The 25,543-nt window shown below is 52.4% G+C and overlaps 16 protein-coding genes across 16 annotated transcripts; 9 read left to right on the top strand and 7 right to left on the bottom strand.

Moving 5' to 3' along the window:
- Nucleotides 1-277: 277 nt before the first annotated feature.
- HPODL_05309 (uncharacterized protein) lies at nucleotides 278-1,693 on the bottom strand (the record flags this gene model as incomplete). Its single annotated transcript, XM_014078280.1, has 1 exon — nucleotides 278-1,693. One exon carries the CDS (start codon nucleotides 1,691-1,693, stop codon nucleotides 278-280), a length of 1,416 nt encoding a protein of 471 aa, XP_013933755.1.
- Nucleotides 1,694-1,843: 150 nt separating this feature from the next.
- Nucleotides 1,844-2,812, bottom strand: HPODL_01760 (cytidine/uridine-specific hydrolase; the record flags this gene model as incomplete). Its single annotated transcript, XM_014078279.1, has 1 exon — nucleotides 1,844-2,812. One exon carries the CDS (start codon nucleotides 2,810-2,812, stop codon nucleotides 1,844-1,846), a length of 969 nt encoding a protein of 322 aa, XP_013933754.1.
- A 154-nt stretch (nucleotides 2,813-2,966) lies between these two features.
- HPODL_01759 (Lactose permease) lies at nucleotides 2,967-4,445 on the top strand (the record flags this gene model as incomplete). The annotated part of the gene is made up of 1 exon (XM_014078278.1): nucleotides 2,967-4,445. One exon carries the CDS (start codon nucleotides 2,967-2,969, stop codon nucleotides 4,443-4,445), a length of 1,479 nt encoding a protein of 492 aa, XP_013933753.1.
- Nucleotides 4,446-4,982: 537 nt separating this feature from the next.
- On the top strand, nucleotides 4,983-6,626 carry HPODL_01758 (proline-specific permease put4; the record flags this gene model as incomplete). Its single annotated transcript, XM_014078277.1, has 1 exon — nucleotides 4,983-6,626. The coding sequence occupies one exon, from the start codon at nucleotides 4,983-4,985 to the stop codon at nucleotides 6,624-6,626; it is 1,644 nt and encodes a 547-aa protein (XP_013933752.1).
- A 70-nt stretch (nucleotides 6,627-6,696) lies between these two features.
- HPODL_01757 (uncharacterized protein) lies at nucleotides 6,697-7,782 on the bottom strand (the record flags this gene model as incomplete). Its single annotated transcript, XM_014078276.1, has 1 exon — nucleotides 6,697-7,782. One exon carries the CDS (start codon nucleotides 7,780-7,782, stop codon nucleotides 6,697-6,699), a length of 1,086 nt encoding a protein of 361 aa, XP_013933751.1.
- Nucleotides 7,783-7,898: 116 nt separating this feature from the next.
- Nucleotides 7,899-9,572, bottom strand: HPODL_01756 (uncharacterized protein; the record flags this gene model as incomplete). The annotated part of the gene is made up of 1 exon (XM_014078275.1): nucleotides 7,899-9,572. One exon carries the CDS (start codon nucleotides 9,570-9,572, stop codon nucleotides 7,899-7,901), a length of 1,674 nt encoding a protein of 557 aa, XP_013933750.1.
- Nucleotides 9,573-9,983: 411 nt separating this feature from the next.
- HPODL_01755 (uncharacterized protein) lies at nucleotides 9,984-11,600 on the top strand (the record flags this gene model as incomplete). The annotated part of the gene is made up of 1 exon (XM_014078274.1): nucleotides 9,984-11,600. One exon carries the CDS (start codon nucleotides 9,984-9,986, stop codon nucleotides 11,598-11,600), a length of 1,617 nt encoding a protein of 538 aa, XP_013933749.1.
- HPODL_01754 (uncharacterized protein) lies at nucleotides 11,595-12,911 on the bottom strand (the record flags this gene model as incomplete). The annotated part of the gene is made up of 1 exon (XM_014078273.1): nucleotides 11,595-12,911. The coding sequence occupies one exon, from the start codon at nucleotides 12,909-12,911 to the stop codon at nucleotides 11,595-11,597; it is 1,317 nt and encodes a 438-aa protein (XP_013933748.1).
- A 130-nt stretch (nucleotides 12,912-13,041) lies between these two features.
- Nucleotides 13,042-14,580, bottom strand: HPODL_01753 (uncharacterized protein; the record flags this gene model as incomplete). The annotated part of the gene is made up of 1 exon (XM_014078272.1): nucleotides 13,042-14,580. One exon carries the CDS (start codon nucleotides 14,578-14,580, stop codon nucleotides 13,042-13,044), a length of 1,539 nt encoding a protein of 512 aa, XP_013933747.1.
- Nucleotides 14,581-14,787: 207 nt separating this feature from the next.
- Nucleotides 14,788-16,344, top strand: HPODL_01752 (Mitochondrial 2-methylisocitrate lyase; the record flags this gene model as incomplete). Its single annotated transcript, XM_014078271.1, has 1 exon — nucleotides 14,788-16,344. One exon carries the CDS (start codon nucleotides 14,788-14,790, stop codon nucleotides 16,342-16,344), a length of 1,557 nt encoding a protein of 518 aa, XP_013933746.1.
- A 103-nt stretch (nucleotides 16,345-16,447) lies between these two features.
- On the top strand, nucleotides 16,448-17,995 carry HPODL_01751 (Mitochondrial 2-methylisocitrate lyase; the record flags this gene model as incomplete). The annotated part of the gene is made up of 1 exon (XM_014078270.1): nucleotides 16,448-17,995. The coding sequence occupies one exon, from the start codon at nucleotides 16,448-16,450 to the stop codon at nucleotides 17,993-17,995; it is 1,548 nt and encodes a 515-aa protein (XP_013933745.1).
- Nucleotides 17,996-18,045: 50 nt separating this feature from the next.
- Nucleotides 18,046-19,800, top strand: HPODL_01750 (uncharacterized protein; the record flags this gene model as incomplete). Its single annotated transcript, XM_014078269.1, has 1 exon — nucleotides 18,046-19,800. One exon carries the CDS (start codon nucleotides 18,046-18,048, stop codon nucleotides 19,798-19,800), a length of 1,755 nt encoding a protein of 584 aa, XP_013933744.1.
- A 63-nt stretch (nucleotides 19,801-19,863) lies between these two features.
- On the top strand, nucleotides 19,864-20,664 carry HPODL_01749 (uncharacterized protein; the record flags this gene model as incomplete). Its single annotated transcript, XM_014078268.1, has 1 exon — nucleotides 19,864-20,664. The coding sequence occupies one exon, from the start codon at nucleotides 19,864-19,866 to the stop codon at nucleotides 20,662-20,664; it is 801 nt and encodes a 266-aa protein (XP_013933743.1).
- A 189-nt stretch (nucleotides 20,665-20,853) lies between these two features.
- HPODL_01748 (Aminotriazole resistance protein) lies at nucleotides 20,854-22,440 on the top strand (the record flags this gene model as incomplete). Its single annotated transcript, XM_014078267.1, has 1 exon — nucleotides 20,854-22,440. One exon carries the CDS (start codon nucleotides 20,854-20,856, stop codon nucleotides 22,438-22,440), a length of 1,587 nt encoding a protein of 528 aa, XP_013933742.1.
- A 166-nt stretch (nucleotides 22,441-22,606) lies between these two features.
- Nucleotides 22,607-24,256, top strand: HPODL_01747 (transporter SEO1; the record flags this gene model as incomplete). Its single annotated transcript, XM_014078266.1, has 1 exon — nucleotides 22,607-24,256. The coding sequence occupies one exon, from the start codon at nucleotides 22,607-22,609 to the stop codon at nucleotides 24,254-24,256; it is 1,650 nt and encodes a 549-aa protein (XP_013933741.1).
- A 5-nt stretch (nucleotides 24,257-24,261) lies between these two features.
- HPODL_05308 (putative secreted protein) lies at nucleotides 24,262-25,527 on the bottom strand (the record flags this gene model as incomplete). Its single annotated transcript, XM_014078265.1, has 1 exon — nucleotides 24,262-25,527. The coding sequence occupies one exon, from the start codon at nucleotides 25,525-25,527 to the stop codon at nucleotides 24,262-24,264; it is 1,266 nt and encodes a 421-aa protein (XP_013933740.1).
- Nucleotides 25,528-25,543: the final 16 nt, after the last annotated feature.

Genomic DNA, 25,543 nt, shown 5'->3' with positions numbered 1-25,543 from the left:
ACGTTTCTGAAGGTGGACGGGTACTTGCAGGGCACGCCGCGCCTTGCGCAGGTCGAGCATGTGGGGTGGATCTTGTCGCACCTGGTTTTTCGCTGTTTGCACGCGATGCACGAGAGACGGGTTACCATCAAGTCCGAAATATAAAAAAATAATTAATTAGCTAATGCACGTACGTCTGAATGTTGTAGCCGTGGATCGTATAACGGACCATTAGCGACGATCGTTTAAAGTTGGATGTATTAGCGAATTCTTGCCCGCGGAGCAAAGGGAATAAATATCACGGTTGAGCATAGGACCGCACAACCGACTCTAGCAGCCGCCGATAGATCGACGCAAACTGGTTGTAGTACACCATTTTGTGCTCGAAAGCGCGGCAGATCTCGGTTGTCGCCAGCACGGGGCCGTTCTTGCCGTGCTGCGCGAGGTTCAGCGCGGCAAACATCATGAAGAACTTGATCAGGTCGCTGCTCTTGACCAGCAGCATGATATCCGTGTCCTTGAAAATATTAATTAATTTCTCGCACTCGTTATCCAAATCCTGGATCAATTTCGGGTCCAGCGTCGTCAGATACGCTCTGCGGTACAGCATCACCTTGGAGAAGCGGTAGGTGATCACGATTACCGGCCCGACGGTGTCCTGCTCGAGAAGATGTTTCCAGTCGTTGAACGACGATTTGAGGTCCTTGAGCGATGTTTCGAGCGGCTCCTTGAACTGCAACGCGTTGTACAGTGTGAGCAAAATGGAGAGTTGGCTGACGATGCGGCCATCGAAGCTCGAGGCAGACGGGATATCCAGAATGTTCCGGCACTGGTCGAGCCGCAAAGTGTCGATCAAACACGGCCGGCCTGACAGTATGCAGTAGCACAGATGCGTGAGCGCGAGCTGGTTCCAGAGCCGGAAACTCTCGATGCGGTCCGGGTGCATCTTAAACCGGTCCGATAGCAGGTTCAGGTCCATTTCGCGCGTGATGTAGTGCAGCAGTGCGTAGCCGGACAGAAACCAGCCGTCGAAATAAAAAGCCTGGTACGACAGCGAGATGGAAAAAAGCGCAATTAGCAGAAACGCCTGGATTTGGTACTTTGTTTGCGGGACGACGAGGATCGACGCCGAGAGCAGCCGCTGGATCGTGTGGAGCAGCGAGCGCGCAAGAACGTCCATGTTCTGGGGCAAAAGCCCGCGATAGAAGCGTAATCCTAGCAGACACAGCACGGCGAGCAGCAGCGGACACTGCGTGCGCAGCTCGTTGACGTAGTTGTGGGGCACCGCGTAGATGCCGCCCCAGAAGCCGTAGAAGTCGATAGCGAGCCGCACGAGCTCGTTGGCGAGCGACTCGGACAGCAGGCCGCTGGCGACGACGTCGGCGTCGTTGGGGTGCGGGAGCACGAGCGGCCAGATCCCGTGGGCCAATTCCTTGTTGAAGGGGATCTGTGTCATATCGCCGGCGCGGCGTACGTCCCGGAACGGCGTAACGTCGAAATACAGCTTGTCAAGCAGGTTTGACGCCTCGGGCTGGTTGTCGAGCTCCTGGTCGACCATCTCGGCGGCTCGGCGCACGCCCAGCAGTAAATCGACCTTGCTGAGCACCTCGTCGAGTTTCTGAGAGATGGAGGCGTTTTCCGTCGAGGAAACCGTGTTTTGCGAGATGAGCGAGTCTGTCAAGTTGACGTCGGCAAGCGAGCACCGTATGCCCAGATTGGTGCACCGGAAACACGTCTGGCCGTTGTTGAGGTAGTGGCAACGTGTTTTGGAGCGGCGGCACTGCGAGCAGGCGAGCGCGGCGCGCCGCACGTGGAACTTGGGCGTCCTGTTTGGTGAGCTCTTTTTCATACGAGTACAGAATTTTTAATATTTGGTAAAACCGTCGGTCAATATGGCGAGATATTTTTCACCGTCCACACTGGCCACGGCGTCGATTTGGGGCAGGTCCTGCCACTTGAAGTTTTTGCGGCGGTCCACCACGATCTGGCCGAGCGCGATGTCCGACTTGGTCTCCACCAGACAGTCGACTTTCTCGGTTTTCATGATGGACTCGTCGATGGCGTATGCCACCGCCAGCGAGTCTATAAGGGCGCAGTAGTCGCCGAAGCCGCGGCGTCTGAGCCACGCAAGCACGCCAAGCACAAATGTCGCCGCCGGAGACTTCGACTTGGCCAGCTTGTCCTGGTACTTCTGCGTCATCGCGATGCAAGGCTGACAGAATATGTCCATGCCAATGGCAGTCAGGTTGAACTTGGCCCCCCACACAAGTTCTGCTGCCTCCGGGTCCACGTAGATGTTCCACTCGCTCACCGGGTTGTCGCCCGTCGCGTGCAGGGCCTCCGACGGCGAGAATCCAAACGAGCCCCCGATAATGATCACTTTCTCCACTTTCCGGGGCAACTCCGGGTCCTTGATCAGGGCAAGCGCCAGGTTCGTCAGCGGGCCCAGGCAAACGATGCTGATGTTGCCCGCATGCTTATTAACGGTGTCAACGATCAGGTCGCTCGCCACAGCGACGCTGTTCCCGGTAGCGTCCCACGGCTCTGTGGACAGCTCTGGCATGCCCAGGTCGCCCAGGCCGTCGGACCCATGCGAGAACGGGTCGCGCGGGTATTTGCGCACGAGAGGCTTTTCAGGACCTTGTCCGATGGGCACGTCCAGCCGGTTGATCATGGATAGCACTTTCTTGAGGTTTTGGGTGCAGGAGCTGGCCCTAAGGTTGCCCGACACGGTGGTGATGGCCCTGACGTCCAAGTTTCCCGGCGCGAGCGCCAGCAGCAGCGCGCTGGCGTCGTCGATGCCCGGGTCGCAGTCGATTACAACCTTTCTCATAAAAACAGAGATAAATGTTTAGCAGGCTAAAATCTCGTAAATCCCGTATGGCTGGCTATCCGACGGAGATACCGACGGCCATCTTTTTTTTAATTCCCGTGAAAAAAATTTTATCGCATCATTTTTCATTGCTTGGTTTTTTTTAACAATAAATATGTCAAAGATAATGGGCACCAAGAACGTCAATAGTGCCAAGCTCATGGCCATCGCACTCGCGTGCGCCATCATCAACGGCTGCACCATGGGTGTGGACCAGAGTATGATGACCAACCTTAACATGATCGACCAGTATCTGGAGTTTTTCAACCTGGACTCCAGCATGGAGGGGCTTTTCTCCGCCGCCATCAACATCGGGTCTGTTGTCGGAGGTTTTTTTGCTGCTCAGCTGATTGATATTCGCCGCGTGGGGCGCAAAGGGGGCATGTTTATCGCTGCTGTGCTGACGTTTTTGGGCGTGGGTTTGCAGACCGGTGCCCGCAACAGAGCCATGTTCATCGTCGGCCGGATTATCATCGGTGTGGCCGTCACCATCAACGCGGTCAGCGCCCCAACGTATGTCGCCGAGATGGTCAAACCGCAGCACCGCGGTTTCTTTGCCGGCCTTTACATGGCCAGCTGGTACTTAGCGGCAATAATCACCACGGGTATCTCGCTCGGCACTTACACGGAAAAATCCAGCTGGGCTTGGAGAGGCATCTCGCTGTGGCAGATCGCGCCATCTGTGCTGTGTCTGCCGCTGCTGGCGTTCATTCCAGAGACTCCGCGGTTCCTCGTGTACACCGACCGCGAAAGCGAGGCCTTACAAATTCTGAAAAATTACCACGGCAATGGCGAGGAGACGCCGCTTGTGGCCCTCGAGTTTGAGGAAATCAAGCAGGTCTTGCGCTACGAGAAGGAGAACAAGATCGGCTGGATGACCATGCTGCAGACCAGGGGCAACCGCTGGAGACTGTGGATCATTTTCTGGATGGGTGTGGCCTCGCAGCTGACCGGAAGTAATATCGTGGGCACTTATTTGGGCCTGTTCCTGGAAAATGCCGGCTACACGTCGACGAGACGGCAAATCGTGCTGAATCTCGGTCTGCAGATCTCGAACCTGTTCTTTGCCTCCGCAGGCTCGTATTTGACCGAGGGTCTTGGCCGTGTGTTCATCCTGCTGTGGTCCACAGTGCTCATGGGTGTGTGTTTGTTCATTATGGGAGCAGTTCAGAAGTACTACTCGGACGGAACCAACGTCAACGCCACCAACGCCCTAATTTTCATGGTGTTCCTGTTCAGCGGCACTTATTCTTTCAGCTACACGCCGCTGTGCGTGTCGTATCCCGTGGAAATTGTCAATTACAGTATCCGGACGAAGGGTATGGCCTTCTCGCAGGTTGTCACGTTCGGATTCGGCTTCTTCAACCAGTACGTGATTCCGATTGCGCTCGACCACATCTCTTGGAAATACTACATGATCAACGGTGTGTACAATCTTGCACAGGCGGTGATTATCTGGTGGACGTTTGTCGAGGTCAAGGGCCTGACACTGGAGGAGATCGACAAAAAATTCGACGGCGAGGTGCACTACCATCTGGACGACACGATCACCGAGGTCACGCAGCTCGAGAGACTCGACACGGAGAAAAACTGAACAAAAGCCCTGGTGGCCCGTTGCTAATAATTTTGCTTTTTTATGGACTCTTTAAAGATAAGATTTACTTCCTCGAATAAAATGTAGGTGCGAGGTGTAGTCGAGTGGTACGACCACGGAGCCTTCCCCAGAGCCCTCTGTGGCGTTCTTGCTTGGCTGCACCGCACAAACCCTGATCACCAAACCGTACGGCCCTGCCGTAAATGCGGCACCCGCTCGCGGTACAGGGCTTATCTCTAGGGTCCAAAAAAGCCACGCATATGTAATAATTTTCTACGCGGCTAATTTTGGGCAATGGCGCGATGCAAAGCTCGCTCCTGATAAGCCCCCGTCGCTGAGACTTCCCAAAGTTTGGCACAGAAAAAATTTGCGCAGCGTCGACGGCTGCACGCCAGGCATGACAGATTCGTTAAATGCCGTAGTTGTTATCAGCCACGAAGCTCTTATCTGCAGGTCTTATCTCTGCAGCGCATTTTATATGTCCTTGATCAAAAGGCATATATACCACCGTTTCGCTTTCCTTTTGACAACCAACCAATGTCTGAACTCCCGGAAAAAACCAGTCCTGTGGTTAGCAAGTCCAATTACCTCTTCACCGAGGAGGTGGTGTCCGAGAAAGAGCAGCTCACCGAGGTCCACCGTGGTCTCAAGAGCAGACACGTCCAACTGATCGCGCTCGGAGGAGCCATCGGAACGGGTATCTTTGTCGGTACCGGCTCGACGCTGTCGTCGTGCGGACCCGCAGGCCTGTTGGTCGGCTACCTGATTCTGTCTTTCTTCGTCTGGTGCATCATGAACCAGCTCGGCGAAATGGTTTCGTATATCCCCGTTTCCGGCCAGTCCACGATGCACGCTCTGTGTGAGCGCTACACGGGCAACAAGTCGTTTGCATTTGCTGCCGGCCTGAACCTTTATTACGCCCAGGCACTGATTGCGCCTTCCGAAATGACTGCCGCCGCCTTTGTGATCCAGTACTGGACCGATGCCAACGTGGCCATCTTTATTTCCATCTTCTGGGTCTCGTGCGTGGCGCTCAATTTCTGCGCGGTGAAATTCTTCGGCGAGGTCGAGTTCTGGATCTCCTCCATCAAGATTATCACCATCATCGGTCTTATTATTGTTGGAATTGTCATTTTCTTCGGCGGAGCACCTGCATCTGACGGCGTGCTCGGTTTCCACTACTGGAAACACCCAGGAGCCTTTGTCGAGCACCTTGTTCCAGGAAACACCGGCAAATTCCTTGCGTGCTGGACCGGAATCGTCAAGAGTGCGTTTGCTTTCGTTCTCAGCCCGGAGCTGATCACCGCCTGTGCTGCCGAGGCCGAGGCCCCAAGATCGAATCTGCCAAAAGCCTGCAAGAGATTCATCTACAGACTCGCCTTTTTCTATGTCGTTGGAGTGATCGTTGTCGGAGTGATTGTTGGCTCGAACGACCCTCGGCTCATGGACGCCGTCAACTCGGGAGCCAGCACTGCTGCCGGCTCGCCATACGTGATCGGTATCCAGAACGCCGGTATCAAGGTGCTCAACCACATCGTCAATGCCGCCATCCTCACTTCGGCATACTCGTGCGGTAACTCGCAATTTTTCGCCGCCACTAGAAGCTTGCACTCGATGGCCTGCAACGGAGAAGTGCCGGCCATTTTCGCCCGCTGCACCAGAAACGGTGTGCCAATCTACTCGGTCGCCCTTACAGGAGCCATTGCCCTGCTCGCTTTCCTCAACTGCTCCAACTCGTCCGCCAAGGTGTTCACCTGGCTCACCAACATCTGCACGATTTCCGGCTTTATCTCGTGGATTTTCGTTTCGCTCACATACCTCCGCTTCAGAAAGGCCATTTCGTACCACGGCCTCGACGACAGAATCGTGTTCAGACCACCGTTACAAAAAGCAGGTGCCTACCTGAGCGCCGGCTTCTTTATTGTCATCACCATCACCAATGGTTACGGTGTGTTTTTCGACTTCAATGTGGCCGACTTTTTCGCCGCATACATCACGCTGCCTATTGTGGTTGCCCTCTATGTGGGACATATGCTGTGGTTCAGAAACTTCCAGTTCTTCGCTCCACCGGAGGAGATCGACTGTATTTCTGGCCTTGAGCAGATCGAGAAGGAGGCCGCCGAATACGTGCCGCCAAAGCCAAAGAACTTTATGGAGAGAATCTGGTTCTACATCGCGTAAATATGTTATCTTCAATATACGGCAGTCGCCGCGACTTTTTTCTGTGCATATGATTATGTAACCTTGCGTCTTAAGCCAAGTCCAGCACAACCAGGTCGTCCCAGCTAGTGGCGGTCTCTGCCGCACTGAATGCCTTCTCAAACTCTTCAAAGGCAAACTGTTGGATGCGGTGCATTGCCCAATATTTGAGCGCGCCCGATTCGGCCAGCCTGATCAGGTCCTTGGCCTCGTCTCTGGTGTACATCGTCTTTGACCGGACGGTGAGATTTTTAAATCTGAAGTTGAATGGGCTGATAGTCAGTGGTTGGGACAGGTTGCCCTGGATGACGACTCTGCCCTCGTAGGCCAAAGCGTTGAGGCAGGACTCGAAGTACGGGTTTGACGGAACACCAGACGGATTTAGGTCCAGGAACACGTTGGCAGGGCCGAACTTGGCCAGAGCAGCCGCATCGGTGTCTTTGTCGCCGGTCAGAGTCACTGGGTGCACATTTGGTAGATTATTCTCAAGCCGTTTTAGGACCTGCTGGTTTCTCCCCACCGCAATAACTGTTGCGCCCATGGCTGAAGCAACGGCAACGGCGGCGCCACTGAATTTACCCGTGGACGGAGCAATTATTACCGTCTCGCCCGCCTTCAAGCCAACAGAGCGCAGTCCAGCGTACGGAACAAGTGCAAAAGCCAGGTTATTTAGGTGATGGATGCTGTGCTCCCCAACGAAGGCCTCATTGATTGGGTAGCAGTTATCAATGTCCACAAGTGCGTACTGCTGCAGATAACCATCTCTCTTGTACTTAAGCTTGGCCAGCTCTTTGGAGGCTGGCGTGGCTCCTCCGAAACTGCCCTTAATGATGAGCTCTGCTTGGGTTTCTCGTGAGAACACCACCGAGTCCAGATAAACCAACTGTCCGGGTTTCAAGTGGCTACCGGCCCCCACAGAGTGGATGCGTCCGATGCCGTAGTTTCCGGGCACGAATGGTAGGGGAGTGTTGAAAATAGGGTCTTTGACCGCGATGAGCTCTTTGATCCTTTTGATTATAGAAGCCGACAGCACTTTGACGACAACGGTTCCGGACACCGGATTTGGGAGCTCATATTCGTTAATGGTGAGAGGCTGGCCATACTCATGGCAAACAATGGCTTTATAGGTGTCAGACATCGAGTAGTGGGCGAAGAAGACTTAGATGTCTGTTTTATGTTGATGACACGGATTTAACTCCGAGGAATTTGCGGACTTTAGTCATGGTAGCAGCCAGATCCTTCGGTGTTGGCAACTTAAGCCGGTGATTTGTAATCGCGAGCCGAAGGGCTTTCGCTAAACGTATGTGACAGCTCGTGCCAAGGACTCTCTAAGAGGCCGCCATAATGAACAGGAGACGAGCTAGACTCGGCAATATCTCTGGCTATTCCGCTAGCGTCGCGAATTAAAAAATCAACCAATCTCTCAATAACCTGTGCCCCACGCAAAGCTGGTCGCATTAGCTGCGAAAAAGAGGTCAGCACGGCAACAAGCTGCCGGGCCACCCCAACAGCTTTTTCCTGTGTACAAATGGCGTGCTCGTTGAGAAATGCGTCCACCAGGAGAAATACCATTGCCGACACCGTCATATCGGCCAGGAACCACGGCTTTCTGTATGCTGTCGGGGTATCGGGAGACAGGTAGATCCGGACGATCTGGTCGGCATGTGCAAAGGAACGGCGGTGGTATTTTTGGAGCCACTCAGACTTGGATATACAGGAGGCGATCTTGCAACAGATGGTGAGTTTCTCGTACAGCAAAATGAATTTGATAAGAAATTTGATTTGTAGCGAGCACGGCATGCTAGAAGAAAATTGCTCCAGGTCGGATGCCTGCTCCATCTCGAGCTCGTGAAGCTCTGCCTCTGCAGTTATAAGTTGGTCTAGCGATGGGGATGGGTTATAGTAATACCGTTTCTTGATAAGCGCAACCCGCGCGTTGAAAAAATGGTAGTAGCTATGCTCGTTGATCCTCTTATCTAGTGCATATTTGCAAGGCAGTGGCGTAGAAAAGCTATTCAGTTGGATGGAGGAGTAGCGAAAATCCGAGTCGTGCCAGTCGATGATAACCAGCGACCACCAACACAAAATTTTGGTACTGTCGTCTGAGGCAGATAACTTGTCGAGATCCAGCAGCCGTGCGTGGTAGCACATGACTTCCAGCAAACAATTCTGCAAGTTATAACCGCCCAGCATTGGAGAACATAATCGCAAAAGACAGAAGCACTGCACAGACATCACATCGGGGTAGGTGAGAATCCGTCCACGCATCAAACACTGGAAAGCACACGAAAAAAACACCTTGGGGAATAACTCCCACTCCTCGCTAGAGTACCCAATTTCTTGCTGGAGACAGTCATCCGAGTAGTATAACCCAATGCATAATAACAAGTAATATTGGCACATAAAGAGATACTTCCATTTGTCTTTGGAGTAGAATGGTGCAATATGTCGCTCTGTCTCAGTTTCCCAGTGTTTGTTATATTCCGTCCAAAACTGATTCCAGTCTATCACGTTATACAAAAATGAAACATTACGTGCTTCCTGGAGTATTTTGTCCGAAACGTGCTTTTGTAGGCCTTTGACCTTTTCGTAGTGGTAGCACCACACATCCTCATTTTCCACGGTCGGGTCCTCGTAATCTGCCAGCAGCCAATCCTCAGTGTCAGCTAGACCTGTTTCCTCACTCAACCATCCTAGACACATCTGTTTGGTAGAGGCGATTGCGTGAACGTAATAACTCCAATTATTATCCTCGATTGGCTCGAATTCAAGGTCCTGTGGGCTTTCATCGCTGTCTTGGTGGTTTCTGGCCTGCAAAATCAGTTCCTCTAGCTCAACTACCTTGTCCTTGAGTATTTGGTTTTCCTGCAAAACGTCTAACTCTTGATCTACCTGCTCGATTTCCGCGTCCGGCTCTCGAGTGCACAGGCTTGCTCGGTTGCGATCTATGCAGCGACTACACGGGATCTCAAAATTACACTTTACCCTTCGCTTTCGGCAACTTGTACATGCTCTGGACTCTTTTTTCCGCCGTTTGTAACTCCCATGGCCCTCTCCCGTAGACATAAACGGGGAGTTATTTTTGTTATCTATTTTTCATGCATATATTTTCCGAATCTAGTATATTTTCGAGGATCTTCAAACTACGCCTGCGAGGCAGAGCACAGTGTAGAGGGTGTGCAAGGTAGACTCATAGACCCCAGGTGGTTATTTCTCAAAAGCAAATTTATCATTTAAAAACCACGGCGGCCGCCGCCTGTGATAGCCAAAGATAACGATTTTCAGAGATAACAGTCTGCAATGAAAATTCAGCATCAATTTACAAAATAAAAGCTTTTCATGACTCCAAATAGGCAATACCTTATGTCCCCCATGGAGTATGTGGAGAGTTCAGCCTCGAAAGACACATACCTGTCTTCTTCGCCCACGCTACTTTCAGGGGAGCGGCTGCCACAAACTGTTCCGGTACCCAAGCCTCGTATTCTTGCAGAAATGATTCCCGAAACTGAGTTATTCCAAAAACCAGATGGGGGCACAACTATAACTCCACATTTGTCTAGAGCAAAAAGGTCCAGGGATGCGGAAATGGTGACTGCAATGCGTAAGTTTGAAAACGACCAAGACTATTTCTACACAAAGTTGAAACAGATCATGGAGCCTCCGTCGCGGCAGGAGTCTCCGTTACCTGAGTTATCACAAGTTATGGATAGTCAAGGAAACTATCTACTGGACCAAATTTATAGATCGCTAGATTTATACGGAAGTCCCTCAAGCTGTACCGATGATGTGACGATCGTGAAGCATTTTTTCACCCGGTTACTGCCATCAGTATCTTCAAGTTATACTCCATTGTGGCCAGGCGCTGCTATTCAGTACTGCGACAAAAATATCGTCCGGAGTTGCTTTGTATCTCTCGGAGCGTTGCATCTTGCCGGCTGGGTCAACGACACCGACGCAAAACGCAAGCTACTGGAGAAAGGCGCCCTGAATATCAACAATACCCTCGATTATCTTCTACGCTTCATACAGGACAATAACATCCATAACTCTCTCATGAACAGCAACTTCCAACCCAATGACGCATCCACAAACATCCTCAGCTCCAAAAAATCGGTTTTCTTCGTGTGCTTCATGCTATACGTTCAGGTACTATATGGTATCCTCGAGAATGGCCGTTCTGGGTTATCTAGAGTGTTTTTCAAGTTATTTTCCCAGCTGGTAGAACATAGCACATTCAACATAGCACAGGAACTTGGCCAGGCCAACAAGACTCTTTGTGTAAGCATGGCCTGGTGGGACACAGTATCTGCTCTTGTTTCACCGGATTGTCGCACACCATACTGTAATCCTCGCTGGTATAACTTGGATAGGGACATAGAGGAACAGTCTGGGTGTCCGGGGCAGTTATTTGTGTGCATGTCAAAGTTATGCCATCTTCGCAATGGGATAAAGCACAACAAGCTCCTGGGCACGGAAATCAAAAAATTGTATTGCGAGCTGCGCACAGAGTTATCTGATTACAGAATGTACGTTTCCTATAGCTTGCAACCGCCAAAGGCAAGCAAATATTCCGACAAGGGCTATTACCTGATGAGACTCAAAATTGCACAATGCTGGTCATTGGCTATATTGACCAAGCTCCTAAGCACCGTGAGACCACATAAGGAACACCAGTCTATTATAGAGCACATTGGATGGGAATTCGCAGACGTGTACTCTTCGCTCGACAAATCGTTGCCATTGGTGGCACACATGATATGGCCAGTTATGCAGATTGCCTGCGAACACAAAGATTTCATAACTTATCTGAAAGGAATCGAAGGAGTTTTCAATTCTTCCAGCTTCTCCATGGTTGTCAACCTAGCGAACGCTGTCTGGTCCAGCGGAGAGTCATTGGATGAAATACTGGCTGGAAAAACATGGTTTGCGGCCGGTATAGATCTGCTACCTTTATAGCTGGTTATAGGTCTTACAAATATTACCCCAGAGTTTGATGCCCTCCACTATGGTGGTCTTGGATAAGAAACTGATGGATAGACGTGCTGCCTGTGCCCCCCATCCACGAGAGTCTCCCACAACTTCAAAGTGGTCTCCATTGGCCAGAATGAGTCCCTGTTTAGCTGCCATTTCACATATAACTCGGCAGTCATAACCATCCGGTAAAGTTATCCAAACAAAGTAGCCACCATCGCCACCATCCAATCTGGTGCCCCTTGGCATGTATTTCTCAACAGCCTCTTTCAAAGCCAGCGCCCTCTCTGAGTAAACTTCGCAAAGATTGTTGACAATATTATCCATTGCCCCCGTCTTCACCATTTCACCGATTATAACGCTGTTTGTGTGAGACGGAGCTCCACCGGAGATATTTGCTCCACCATAGTGTATCTGTGTTACCAACTTTGGCGACACGGTTTCCTGCCAACCAACACGAAGCCCCGGGCCGGCCAGTTTTGAGAAAGTTGCGTTGGAGACGGTGTTGCCGTACGCTTGAGTGTCGGTCAAAGTCTGCTTGTCGCAGTAGACAAGACGAGGAACCAATTTATCACTCTTATAACTGAGAAGATCGTACACGTCGTCGCAAATAATCAAGACATCGTGTTTTCTTGCCAACTCAATTAGTTTGTGTCTTGTAGCGAGCGTCAGAGTGCCTCCTCTTGGGTTTGAAAAGGTGGGAGTCAAATATAGAACGTATCTGTAAACCTTTTTTTGCACTTTTGATGGATGCTGGATGGCTTCCAAATCTTCTGGTCTTGGTGGCTTTATTTCTTCAAGCGAGTCATAGTACTGCAGCTTGCTGGCAAACTCGTCCAAGTCCAGCTGGCCATCGGAAAGCTCCTCAATACCCGTTAGCTTGCCCCCAAAACCGGCATCGATGAAGGTCGAATTGATAAGGAAATATGTGGGGGTAACCAAAAATGCTCTCCTGGTTATACCGTTGTGCGGCGAAGTGGTCTGGGCAAGAATATTCATAACTCCATAACTGGCACCATTACTCAGGTTGATGCAATTTGCCTCAGAGCGCACATCCATCTCGAAGCAGCGGTTATTCCAGTCCGCTATAGCCTGTCTCACCTCCTCGTTTCCCAGTCCAAGACCATATTGCAATGGATGCCTGTTGAAAACGTCGTCGTAGCAGTTTTCATTCTCTATGACACGGTTATATACTTTCGTCGTGGCCTCCAGCACCTCTTTTGTTGGCAGCAAGTATGGAGAAGGGTGTCCCCTGAAAAAGTTATACTTGGGTGGCATTTTAGGTGAAGGTACCATGGGACTCTGATACTCAAATATATACTTTTGCAGCATCCAAATCAGGAAACAGGAATACAAGAGCCGAATTACCCTGAATCGATAAAGTTTCGATAACATAACTATCCATATTTAAAAGGTGTGACTATCTCTACCACTTATACCGGAAGTGGATGTTTTGCAAATCCGTGAGGTCCTTAAAGTCGGTATCGTTATGGTCCTCCACTTTGAGAGCGCCGGGATCTTTTTCCTCACGCCTGCAGTTATCACGATAACACAGGAACATGTACAGCAGCAGCGAGAAAATGCTCAAAGCGTACGCCCCGAAAATAGAACCAATTCCCAGCGAATAAGAAGGAGCTTGGTCGGCTTTGAAGAACTGCGGGCCGATAATGTTGGACACAGAGTACGCAATGAAGTAAAGAGCATTGCATGTGACCTTCTTCGTATAACCAGCGGTGTTGGCCTGGATCAGCGTCAAAGAGGCGATATAAGGGCCCAAATAAAAGAATGAAAAATAGAGCGAAACAAGACGGCCTGTGTAGTTGGTGTATGGAAGCTTGTACAGCAATATGGCGGAGATTAGGGCCGGGATCAGGTAGCCGATCATGACAAAGCCTCTGGATTTGGCATTCGGCCATTTCTTTTCGATAAAGAATATTGTGAATGTGGTGAACCAGGAGGAAGCCGTCTGCATAACTCCGTTGACAGTTCCCAGCAGCGCGGAATAACGCGATGACCATCCGAGGCCTTTCACAATCAACGGAGAAAAGTTGGTAAGTCCACCGTTCGGAATCGAGATAAAGATCTGGAAGAAAAACATGACCCAGACTTTTGGGTCCAAAAGCGCCTCTCTGAACTGCTCCCACTTCCACTTCTTAGACTTGATGCCTGTTTGGTTTTTCTTCACCTGGTGGATGATTATGGCCTTCTCTTTTTCAGATAACCAAAAGCAATTTGCGGGTGAGCTTGGTAGCAGGAAATAAATGATAACTCCCCATCCGATGGACATGGCACCTGTTATCCAGTAGAAAGCTCTCCATGGCGAGTAGGAGACATGGGTATAACCTCCGACAGCGTAACCGATCGGCCCTGTGAACAGCGTCGATAACCCAGTGTACATCAGACCGGTTCTCAACGGCTGGTCTTCACGGGTATAGAATGAAGAAATAACCAGCAGTGTCATGGCCACGACGGGAGATTCAAGAACACCAAGCAGCACACGGCTCACAATCATTGGCACAAATGCCTTTGCAAAACCAGAACCAATCAGAATGATTCCCCATAAGATGAAGCACACCGAGCCCACACTTATGATGGGGAATTTCTGCAATAACCAGCCCGCTGGGAAACAAAAAAGAAGATAACCAAAGTAGAACGAGGAGCCGATCCAGCTGTACTCATCTCCTTTCAAGTTGAGGTCGGTCTTGAGCCCGTACAAAGCGGCCGTAGCGGAGGTCACTTTGTCCATGGCGGCGATAGAGACGTTGAGCCATAGAAATGGCACAAGATTGAGATCGACCTTCCACCTGGCTCTGCGCAGCTCCTTTTTCGTATAACCGTCCTTAATTAGATGGACATACTTGGCACCAATGTCGTCGCCCTCTTCCACCACCACAGAGGGAGCCTCCTCCACAGAGGCCATACTGATATCCTTGACACTCACGTTGCCTGCTAATTTCTCTGCCATCGTTGCAGATCCAAGGGTGGCGCCATGTGCTTTTATAGGCTCCGACGGCCCCTCTTCGTGCCACCCTTGCTATCTGGATATCTGCGACCCCAACATTGGCGATAACTGATAAGCTTTGGAGGACACATCCGAAATTACCCCTTTGGGAAGTGGGCCTATCTCGACGGTGGTTATAAATGTTTGGGCCCGGAGCCTTGTTGGGTTATCATGACAGTGGCAACCAGAGATAACAGGCTCCAGGCGGAGGTGGAAAAAATCGAGAATTGGTGGAAATCTGAAAAACAAAGCAGGCTCCAGCGGCCCTACTCGGCCCTCGATGTGGCCAGAATGAGAAACTCCATTGAACTAAACCACCATGTGTCCTCACAGCAAGCCATCAAGTTGTGGAAGTTATTCGAGGAGAAAGTTGCCAAGCAGGAGCCCTTGCTCACTTACGGCGCAGTGGACCCAATTCTGCTGTCCCAGCTGTCCAAGGCAGGACTCGAGATCGGTTATGTCAGTGGGGCCGTGTGCGGTTTTTCCAACGTGGCCGAGCCATCAATGGATACGGCCGACTATCCCTGGGACACGGTCCCCAACACAGTGCAAAAACTTGTCAACTCGCAGTTATGGCATGACCGGCGCCAGAACCATTTACGGTCCTTGATGACCCCTGAGGAACTTGCTGTCACACCAGAAATTGACTACTTGGTGCCACTCATTGCCGATGGCGATATGGGTTTTGGCAGCACCACGGGAATCATGAAACTCACCAAGAAGTTCGTGGAGGCAGGCGTGGCTATGTTCCATCTTGACGACCTGGCCATCGGAATGAAGCGATTCACGATCGGCGAAGGCAGAACTGTGGTGCCTACGTGCGAGTATCTCAAAAGGCTTACGGCCGCGCGGTTCCAGTTGGACCTCATGGGCGCAGAGACGTTGCTCATGGGCCGTGCCGACTCGCTGCACGCCGAGTACATTACCTCGGTTATCGATCCACGTGACCACGGTTATGTACAAGGTGTGACAAATCCTGAGTGCGAGCCGCTGTTGGCGACAATGGTGAAGGCACAGCGGGAAGGCCGCGATTACAAAAGCACGCGCAAGGCGTGGCTGGAGAAGGCCGGACTGATGACTTTTGACGAGGCGGTCCAGCAGGTCGCCACGCCAGAGGAGTATGCAGCGTACATGGCTCTGTTCAAGAATTCCAAGTTCAAGAGTATAACCGAGAGAAGGGCCCATGCTGCAAAGACAGTTTCCAAGCCAGTCTTCTTCGACTGGGAGGCTGCACGGTCCACGGACGGCCAATACTTCTTCAAGCACACCCTGGAACACGTTATTGACCGTGCCATTGCCGCATTACCTGTGACGGACACCACCTGGGCTCGCATGGACGCTCCCAAATGGGGCGAGATTGTGGAGTTCCACGAAAAACTGCGGGCAATTGATAACCGTAGAGCGTACGGGTTTGGTTATACTGGCCGCTACGACTACTATGCAGCAGGGTTCACTGAGGAGCAGTTCAAAAACCTGCACTGGGAGCTTGCCAAGTTGGGCATTGTATTCCAGACGCAGCCAATCTACGCGTGCCAGGGTTTGAACATGGTGAGCCTTGAGTTTGGCAAGATGTTCAAGAAGGAGGGAATCTACGGTTATGACCGCGACATTATTCAGTTCTGCAAGAAGAACAACACCGACGGATTTGAGACTTCGTGGTGCGGCGCCAAATTGTCGGATGACCAGATGTTTGCAGCCGACTCCCTGGACGTGACTTTGCCGTTCTGAGTCCTGATTTGGAGGGTGATAGGAACAGCACATCCTCCTGCCTGTTTAGGAAATGGAGATAACACACATATAACTCGAGTTTATTGTCCCCTTTTGTAGCAACATGAGCAACCTAATTGCGCAGTTTGAGACCGACGTGTCCGAGATAAAGCAGTCTTGGCAGTCGGCCCGCCAAAAACACCTCCAGAGACCGTACTCGGCCGAAAAAGTTGCCGCTATGCGCAGCTCCGTGCACATTGACCACGTCTCGTCTGTGCAAGGCAACAAGCTATGGCAGCTGCTAAACAAGCATCGCAAGGAATGCACGCCGCTGCTCACGTTTGGCTGTGTCGACCCGGCCACCGCGTCGCAGATGTCCCGTGCCGGAATCGAGGCCGTGTACGTTTCAGGTGGTGTGTCTGCTCTGCAAGTGGCAGACGAAATTGGCCGTGACCACGCGGACTATCCGAGCGACACGGTGCCGAGGGTTGTGGCACGGCTTTTTAAGACTCAGTTATTTCACGATCGCAGACAAAAGTCCTACTATCTCGGCCGCTCTATCGCGGAGCAGGCAGAACTCCCCATCTACGACTATCTGCTGCCGATGGTGGCAGACGGCGACATGGGCTTTGGCAGCGTGACGGCCATAATGAAACAGACCAAGATGTTTGCAGAGGCCGGCACGGCGATGGTGCACTACGATGATCTGGCCATCGGGCTCAAGAAATTCACCGAAAAAGTAGGCCGTACAGTCGTCCCGCTAAGCGAGTACCTGCGCCGGCTGACCGCGGCACGGTTCCAGCTGGACGTGCTAGGATCCGAGATGTTGCTCATGTCACGCGTAGACTGCTACCACGCCGAGTTTATTACTTCCGTGGTGGATGAACGGGACCACAAGTACGTACGCGGGGCCACGGTGGCCGGGGTGGAGTCGTTTATCCGGGCCATGAACCGTGCGCTCGAACAGGGCGAGAACGCCGCTGAAGCGCGTGCCCGGTGGCTCCAACAGGCCAGAGTTATGACGTTCCCAGAGGCCGTCAAGCAAGTGGCTACGACAGAGGAGTATGCAGCATTCTGCCGGCTTTTTGAAACCCGTCCTGCGCCCAGCTTGGACGAGATGCGCTCTTTTGCCGAAAAAACGGTGGCCACCAAAATTTACTTCGACTGGGACGTGGCCCGCACCAGCGTCGGACAGTACCTGTACAAGGCGTGTCCACAGGCAGTTATAGAGCGCGCTGTGGCAGCCATGCCGCTCACAGATACTACGTGGGCGCGCATGGACACGCCTGTTTGGCGCGATATCGTCGAGATCCACACGGCTCTGCGCGCCGTCGACAGCGAGCGCTGTTTTGGGTTCGGCTTCACGGGCAGTTTCGACTACGAAGCGGCAGGCTATACGTGGCAGGAGGTATGTGATCTGCCCATGCGGCTTGCAGAAATGGGTATTGTGTTCCAGACACAGCCGATCTTTGCGCTCCAGGGTGTCAACATGTACGTGTACGAGTTTGCACGGATGTTCAAGAAGGAGGGTATTGCCGGTTATGTACGCGACGTACAGCGGCCGTCGCTGGCGGGTGGCCACGACCACAGCGGCACCCCGTGGGGCGGAAACTACTTTGCCGATGAGTGTCTGAACGTGGCCAACAGTATGGATATAACTATGAATAACTAAATTACACTAAGGTTTTTTTTTATTGATAAGATAAGCACTTTTTTTTCTTTATGGTGCTCAATAAAGAGACCCGCCAAATCAAGTTTTCTATTCAAAAACCCAAAAAGCCGCCCACCAAGCGCAGCGGCCAGCCGGCGTGTGTGCGCTGCCGCCGCCGGCACGCCAAGTGTGACGGCAATGGGGGTCCCTGCTCCCAGTGTGCGGCCGCGCGCAAGAAGTGCGAGTACCAGCAGGCCGAGCGCAAGGTGCTTCTCAAGGAGTCCGTCGTGACAGAAATGCACGACCACGCGGCACAGCTCGCGGCCGAAAACGCACGGCTGCGCGCACTGCTCGATGACGCGGCGCCATCCAAGGGCCACACTCTTGTCGACACCGAGCTGCACAGCGCACTTTTGAAAGATAACCCGGCAGCCATAACCAGTATAACCGTTGTTGTGTCCAAGATCGGCCACATCTGCAACGTCGCCGTCGGCACGGCTGCCGCACAAGTGTTTTTGCCCTTCTACAACGACGCGCTCGCCGCCATCGACACGTTTGAAGCGTACACCGCCGGCTATTACTTTCTCAACAGCGGCGTGCTCAAACAAAAATTGTACGAGTTATACGACGCCGACGAAATCGACAGCCTGCCCTCGCACGCCAGCGCGCTCGCCATCTGCCAACTCGAACTCGTTCTCGCCCTTTCCGAGCTGTTCCAACACCCCAGACCGTGTGCCACTCCAATCCGGCTGTCCGGACTGCTCCTGGCTTCGGGAACAGTTCACAATGTCGCAGACATAGACGGCCTCGAGACGCTGCTGCTGTACAGCTACTTCCTCCTCCAGACGCGCGGCCTCGACGCCGCCAGTTATACTTTGCAAGCCGCGCGTCTCGCACTCACACGCCAGTACCACTGCGACGCCGAACAGGACCACTCCGCCGCCACAGAGCACCGCCGCCGGCTGCTCTGGACAATATACGTTCAGGAACGCGTGATCGCCGCAGCCCAGGGCTCGCCGGTGCTGCTGCACGACCACATTCTCCGGTGCGAGCTGCCTGGCACTGCCCGCTTCGAACACCAGCACCCGTTCGTGTTCCCAGACCCGGAACCGCAGCTCGAACTCATTGCCGTGACCAAACTCAACTGTATGGTCTTACGTAAGCTGCACCCGGCACCACCCAACTGTATAGCCACGGTGCGCGAGATGGTGGTGGGTCTGCTGCGGTGGAAGCGTGCTGTGCACGAGAGCGTCGACTGCGACTATAGTCTCAAGGAGGTGCACAACTCGCGCGCCACGGCCAATATCATGCTCGAGTACTTCCAGGGCCTGAATCTCGCCGTGCGCCCGCTGCTGCTCGAGCACTCCGTCGCCCAGCGCGGCCGCGGCTTCATGAGCCTGCAAGACTGCCCAAGCACAGAGCTCTCGCTGCTCAACGCGTCGTTCCAGGCCTCCATGAACACCGTGCGGTGTCTCTGGAGCCTGTGGGAGAGCGGCCAATTTGTGCAGGGCGGCCGCTCCGATTTGGAGTATCTATACAGTGCGGTGGCCACGCTCGTGTTGTTCAACGTGACTTTCGGCGTGCACGAAACCACGCGGTTCCACATAGACCATGCGCTCGCCGTGATGCACGGCCTGGCGCAGTGCGACGGAGCGCGGCTCGGCAGGCTGTTCCTGGCACAGACGCTGGCGTTGCTGGAAGCCCTGGACGGCAGCGAGCAGCCGCTGCTGGCACGATACCGCACAGATGGCCCGGCAACCACACACCAGGGCTTTGCGGCCAACGTGTCGGTCGACGAGATGCTCTCTGCTCTTTTGGTCACGTGACTGGCGAAAGAGAGAAAAAAAAATCGCTCCCAAAAAGGCAGGCGCGATATGGGTCCGAAATAAATGGAATATAAAGATAAGATCCTGGCCCCGGGGAAGTCAATGGACGACGCGTTTGTGGCGATACTGGTGTGTGACACGCCAATCGACGCGCTCAGCGAGTTTGGCGATTTTGGCGACCAGGCAATAGCGCTCTTTCGCGCAGCAGGCATGACAGACACATTGTTCCGCAAGTACGACGTGATCAGCAAAATGGAGTATCCGACGGCCGAGGAGCTGCAACGCTGTCAGGGCCTGTACCTGACGGGTTCTCGCTCGGATGCGTTTGCTAACTCCCCGTGGATCGACCGGCTGCGCGAGTTTGTGAGAATGTGTCTGCAAGAGTACCAGTTCCCGATCACAGCGTCTTGTTTCGGACACCAACTTGTTGCGACGGCTCTGGGGCTCGCAGTGGGACGCAGTCCGCGCGGCTGGGAAATGGGGCTCACACAGGTGCAAATCAACTCGGCGATAAATCTCCGTCCCCTGATTAGTAATTCTGGAAAAAACAATTTCACCGTGATGGAGATGCACCAGGACGAGGTGCTGACTAACCCGGCAAATCTACCGCCGGGTTACGTGAACGTGGGCTCGTCGGCTGCGTGTGGGTGCCAGGGCCTATACAAGAAGCACCGAGTGCTCACGTTCCAAGGTCATCCCGAGTTCACCACCGCGTGTGGCGAGGTGCTAGTCGAGTCGCGGCGCAGAGCAGGCCAGGTGGACGCTGCGCTGTACAACGACGCAAAGAGCCGAAACGCGAGCCTATCCAACGACGGCGTCGAAATTGGGAGGTGCATGGTGGAACTTTTTCATGGAAGGCTGTAGTCACATATTGTGCATTGTTTGCTGGGCTTTAGCCTTATTATTTCCGTCTCTTCTCGGAGACAAGAAATTGCCAGGCACTAGTTGTTGCCCTGTGTTGCAATAATGTGGCAAATGGATTTGTCAGATACTATCTGCGGCTCTCAACCCAGACAGCTATATAAGTCCCGCTGGTTCCACTGAGAACCTGCAATGAAGTTCCTCAGTTCTGCTACCGCTTCGTTGCTCAGAGTGCGCAACCTCGTCGACGACAAGTACCGGTCCAAGGAGCTCTCGTATGGCTTCATCCTGCTGGGCGCCACCATGGACAACCTCAACGTGGCCGCTGCGTTCAGCATGACCGAGAGTCTGCAGAAAGAGATGGGAGCCAGCACCGCCGACGCCACCTGGGTGGTTTCCGCGTACGCCCTCACGCTGGGCGCATTTATCTTGCTATTTGGCAAGCTGGGCGACGTCCATGGCCTGCACAAGGTGTTCACGATCGGGCTGTTTGTGATGTCCATCATGAACCTCATTTGCGCCGTCATCACCAGCAACATCATCCCGCTGATTGTGTTCCGTGCGTTCCAGGGCATAGCCGGCGCCTCGCTCATCCCGAGCGCCGTGGGCATTTGCGGCAATTACTTCCAGGGCCCGAAGCTCGGCACCGCCATCAACTACTTGATGCTGGCTCTATGCGCGTCGCTCGGGCTTGGAGTCGTGCTTGGCGGCGCATTCTCGCTCACCAGCATCGGCTACCGCGCATTCTTCTATTTCTCGTTTGCCATTAGCTTTCTGACCTCCATCGTGCTCTTTTTCATTGTCGTCCCCGTGGAAAAAACCAGAGAACACCACCTCTTGAGCTCCAAGTACCTCAACTACGGCGGTGCCATCTTCCTTGTTGGCGGCCTGCTGCTCATCATCTGCGGTCTCACAGAGGCAGGCACCCGCTGGCGGTCGCCTAAAGTGTATGTTACCATCCCGGTCGGCTTCGTCATGGTGCTGGGCGTGCTCCTCTTCGAAAACGTCTACGTCAGACCGTACCAGAAAAGACACCCGACGCTTGACACCTACAGAGCCAAGCTGGTCGTGCTGTTCCCGGCAGATGTGGTGAAAATCACGAATTTTGTGCCCTTCCTGGTCGGCCTCACGGCCAATTACGCCGGGTTCACCGCGCTCATGACATCGCTGCTGCTCTACCACGAGTTTGTCGACGGCAACTCTGCCGTGCTCTCGGCAGGAAAGGTGTTCTGCACGTCTGCAGGTATCATCATCGGCGCAGTGATCTACAGACCGTGGTTGCAGCAGAAAATTGGTAGCAAGCCGCTGCTCATCTGGTCTGCCGCCGTGTGTCTCGGCACGTCCATCTGGATCACCAGAATCGACCACACCAACAAGAACTCATTCTGGATCTACGAGTTTGTGCCCCAGCTGCTGTATGGTTATGGAACTAACCTGTTTTATCAGGTGTACCTGCTTGCTCTGCTTTCCGAGACTCCGCTGCACCTCCAAGGAAACGTGACGGGCATTTTCCAGACCATTGGCCAGATCGGCATTTGCCTCGGTACAGCTATTGCCTCGTCTATCATCGGCGCACTCGACTCCACAAAAACCTACACCAAGGACTACGTGCAGACCAAATGTGTCAATGCACTGTGGTTCACTGTGGCGTGCTTCGCGCTTGAGCTGGTGATGATGGTGTTCTCCAAAAACACGAGACCAGTTGCGGCCTCGCAAGATGAGAACACAGTGGAAGACTCGGAGGACAAATCAGACGACACGTGTGAAGAGAAGGTCTAGCTTTCCTGGGCCCGTACATAGTAATCGGAATCAATTCGCCATATCACATGTACCCTGCAGCATCCGTTGAAAAAAAAAATTAAAAGCCACAGTTCTTTTTCGCTAAAGCCGTTGCTCGACCTGCACGTATAAATATGCAGTATGGCCCGGTTTGTGTCAATCCCAAATGCCTGTCGGATCTCTCGTGCTGGACCCGCTCAAACGTTTGAAGTGGGGGCTTTTCCCTGTCGAAAGACATGTCATTGACAAAGTCGACGCGACCGACTCGGAGCAAGAATCGCTCGCCAAGCTAGCAGAGGCCGAGGAGTCGCATGAGATTCCGGAAATCGAGTACAGGGACGAGTCTAACAGGAAATGGTACAAGTTCTTCGACGAGTACGAGTACCGCCAGAACAAGAACCGCCGTGGAAACCACAAGTGGTACCAGTGGTTCAACAAGGACGACACCCCTGCTGAGAGAAAGCTCGTGATCAAGCTTGACATCCTTCTTTGCTTCTACTCGCTCATGGCGTACTGGGTCAAATATCTCGACCAGACGAACCTCAACAACGCCTATGTGAGTGGCATGAAGGAGTCGATCGACATGAAAGGTAACGATCTCGTGCACACCCAGGCCGTTTTCACTGTCGGAACTATCGTGTTCCAAATTCCTTTCATGTACATCCTGTACAAGGCCCCACTGAATTATGTCCTGCCTACTTTGGATCTGTGTTGGAGTCTGTTCACTCTGGGAGCCTACCGTGCAAACAACGTCGGTCATCTAGAGGCCATGAGGTTTTTCATCGGATGTTTTGAGGCCCCAGCTTACCTCGCATACATGTATCTGTTTGGCAGTTGGTATAAAGTTGACGAGATTGTGCGCCGTTCCATGGTGTATTATATCGGCCAGTACTTAGGTGTCTTGACCTCCGGTCTTTTGCAAGGAGCCATTTTCGACGGCATGAACATGAAAGACGGCTTGGAAGGCTGGAGATGGATGTTCATCATTGACGCGGTCATCTCGATCGTGGTGGGTATCATTGGCTTCTACGCCATCCCAGGGACGCCTCAGAAATGTTACTCGATTTTCCTCACCGACGAGGAAATCCTGCTCGCAAGGAAAAGACTCAAGGACAACAACACTTCGTTCACGGTTCCTGTTGACCGGGCATTTTTTGACCGCAAGCTGTGGAAAAAAATTCTCACCTCGTGGCACATCTACGTCCTCTCGCTGTGGGACATTTTCTGCTGGAACAACAACAACGGAACGTCTGGTGCTTATTTGCTCTGGATCAAGTCTTTAAACAGATATAGCGTCGCAAAAGTCAACCAGCTGGGTGCAATTAGTCCTGCAATTGGCATTCTTTGGCTTATCCTCACTGGCTGCTACGCAGACTTCTTCCATTCGCGTTGGCAGGCCATCTTGCTCTCACAGGTCCTCAACATTACTGGAAACGTCATTCTGGCGGCCTGGGATGTGCCCGAAGGCGCTAAATGGTTTGCTTTCATGCTGCAGTATACCGGCTGGGCCATGGCTCCAGTGCTATATGGCTGGATGAACGATATATGTCGTCATGATCCGCAATACAGGGCTGTTATTTTGGTCACAATGAACATGCTAGCGCAGACTTCGACAGCCTGGATTTCAGTGCTGGTTTGGAAAACTGTGGAAGCCCCGCGTTATCTGAAAGGTTTCACGTTCACTGCGTGTAGCGCATTCTGTCTTGTGCTATGGACGTTTGTTGTTTTGTGGTTCTATAAGAGACAGGAGAGACAGCAAAGCGAACTAAATGGCATTGTGATCATCGACAAGGAGAAGGATTCGACTAAAGCTTGATAATACTATAATATGAATAATCCCGGAAATTGGTACTTAATTATGATGCTGAGCGATTCGTTAGATCGCCACAAGTGACGCAGAAGATCTTGATAGCGATTAATAAATGGAAACTTTAGGCGACTATGGATCACACTTAGACGATCTAGGATGTAGTTTTGGTCTTTTATAGTGGTAGCTGCGGTTCCTGCAATGAGTAGAGGGAAGAGTAGCTGGCATTCGGATGGGGTCTGTATTGCCTTGATGTTATCCAAGAGAGCATTTAGACAGGTCCCCGTTGACAGATCTGAGCCTGGTTTGAGTTGGTAAAGCTGTAGATAGCATGCACACTGAATGGCAGCACCCAAATGACTCATGCTTGAAGCGGTTTGAATTTTCGTTTCTATCAGCGATGCAAATTGCGAGAACTCGTTTGACGACAGCGATGTTTGGTCTTTTAGTTTTTCAAGAGTGCGGATTTGCGAGAGAGTTTGCAGCGTGGCCTGGTCGAGGCCAAAAGTCAGCTTGAACGAGCTGGCCCTAATTTCGCCATTCCTGATCCCAAAGTTGTAACCGAGCAACGACTGGTAGTAGAAATACAAGTCTGACATGATCTGGTGCAGGTCGGAATCTTGCCTGGCGAGCCACGAACAAACGGGACTTACTGTTTTCTGAATTTCGTCCAGATACGTTGTGGCATCCATCCCGTCGCCCATGAGTATCTCCATGAGTACCACGAGCAGCATGGCCAGGGTCCCTGTTTCCTGCAACACAGTATCTTTCCTGCCCAGCTTCGCTAGCGACCGATATCTCTGGGTCTCTCTAAAGGCCGAGAAATGCGATCCTGAGGCAGCAGCAATGGCAAGAATTGGATATTTGATGCAATCGAACGAGAAGACTAGTGGGACCACTGCTTGCAAGAAGGTGTTTGCTCTGCTTCCAAACAAATCAGCGGCGCCTGTGTCGATGAACTGCTCCAAAACCGCCTTTTCTTTATGGTCAAGGTTGAAATGGTAGCTCAGCTGTTGTCTCAAAACTACTGTGCCATATTTCCAGCAGTCGTTTGTGTCCTCGACACTCGTATTTGAGCCGTCAGACAAAACCACGCTTTTTTCGCCCGTTGAATATGTTTCCTCCACCACGGGGGCAGGGATATGTTTGGACGGACGGCCAAATTTCTTAAGCGGTCGGTTCAGCGTGCAATTCAGCCGCCTACGCTGGCAGAACGCGCACGGCACGCCCGAACAAGAGCGTTTTGCCTTGTGGCATTTGTCGCAGGCTCTTTTTCTCATGTCTTGTGAGAGGGTA

The sequence above is a fragment of the Ogataea parapolymorpha genome, chromosome VI (genome assembly GCF_000187245.1).
Source record: "Ogataea parapolymorpha DL-1 chromosome VI, whole genome shotgun sequence".
Classification (NCBI taxonomy): Eukaryota; Fungi; Ascomycota; class Pichiomycetes; order Pichiales; family Pichiaceae; genus Ogataea; species Ogataea parapolymorpha.
This window is presented reverse-complemented; position numbering and strand designations above follow the sequence as displayed.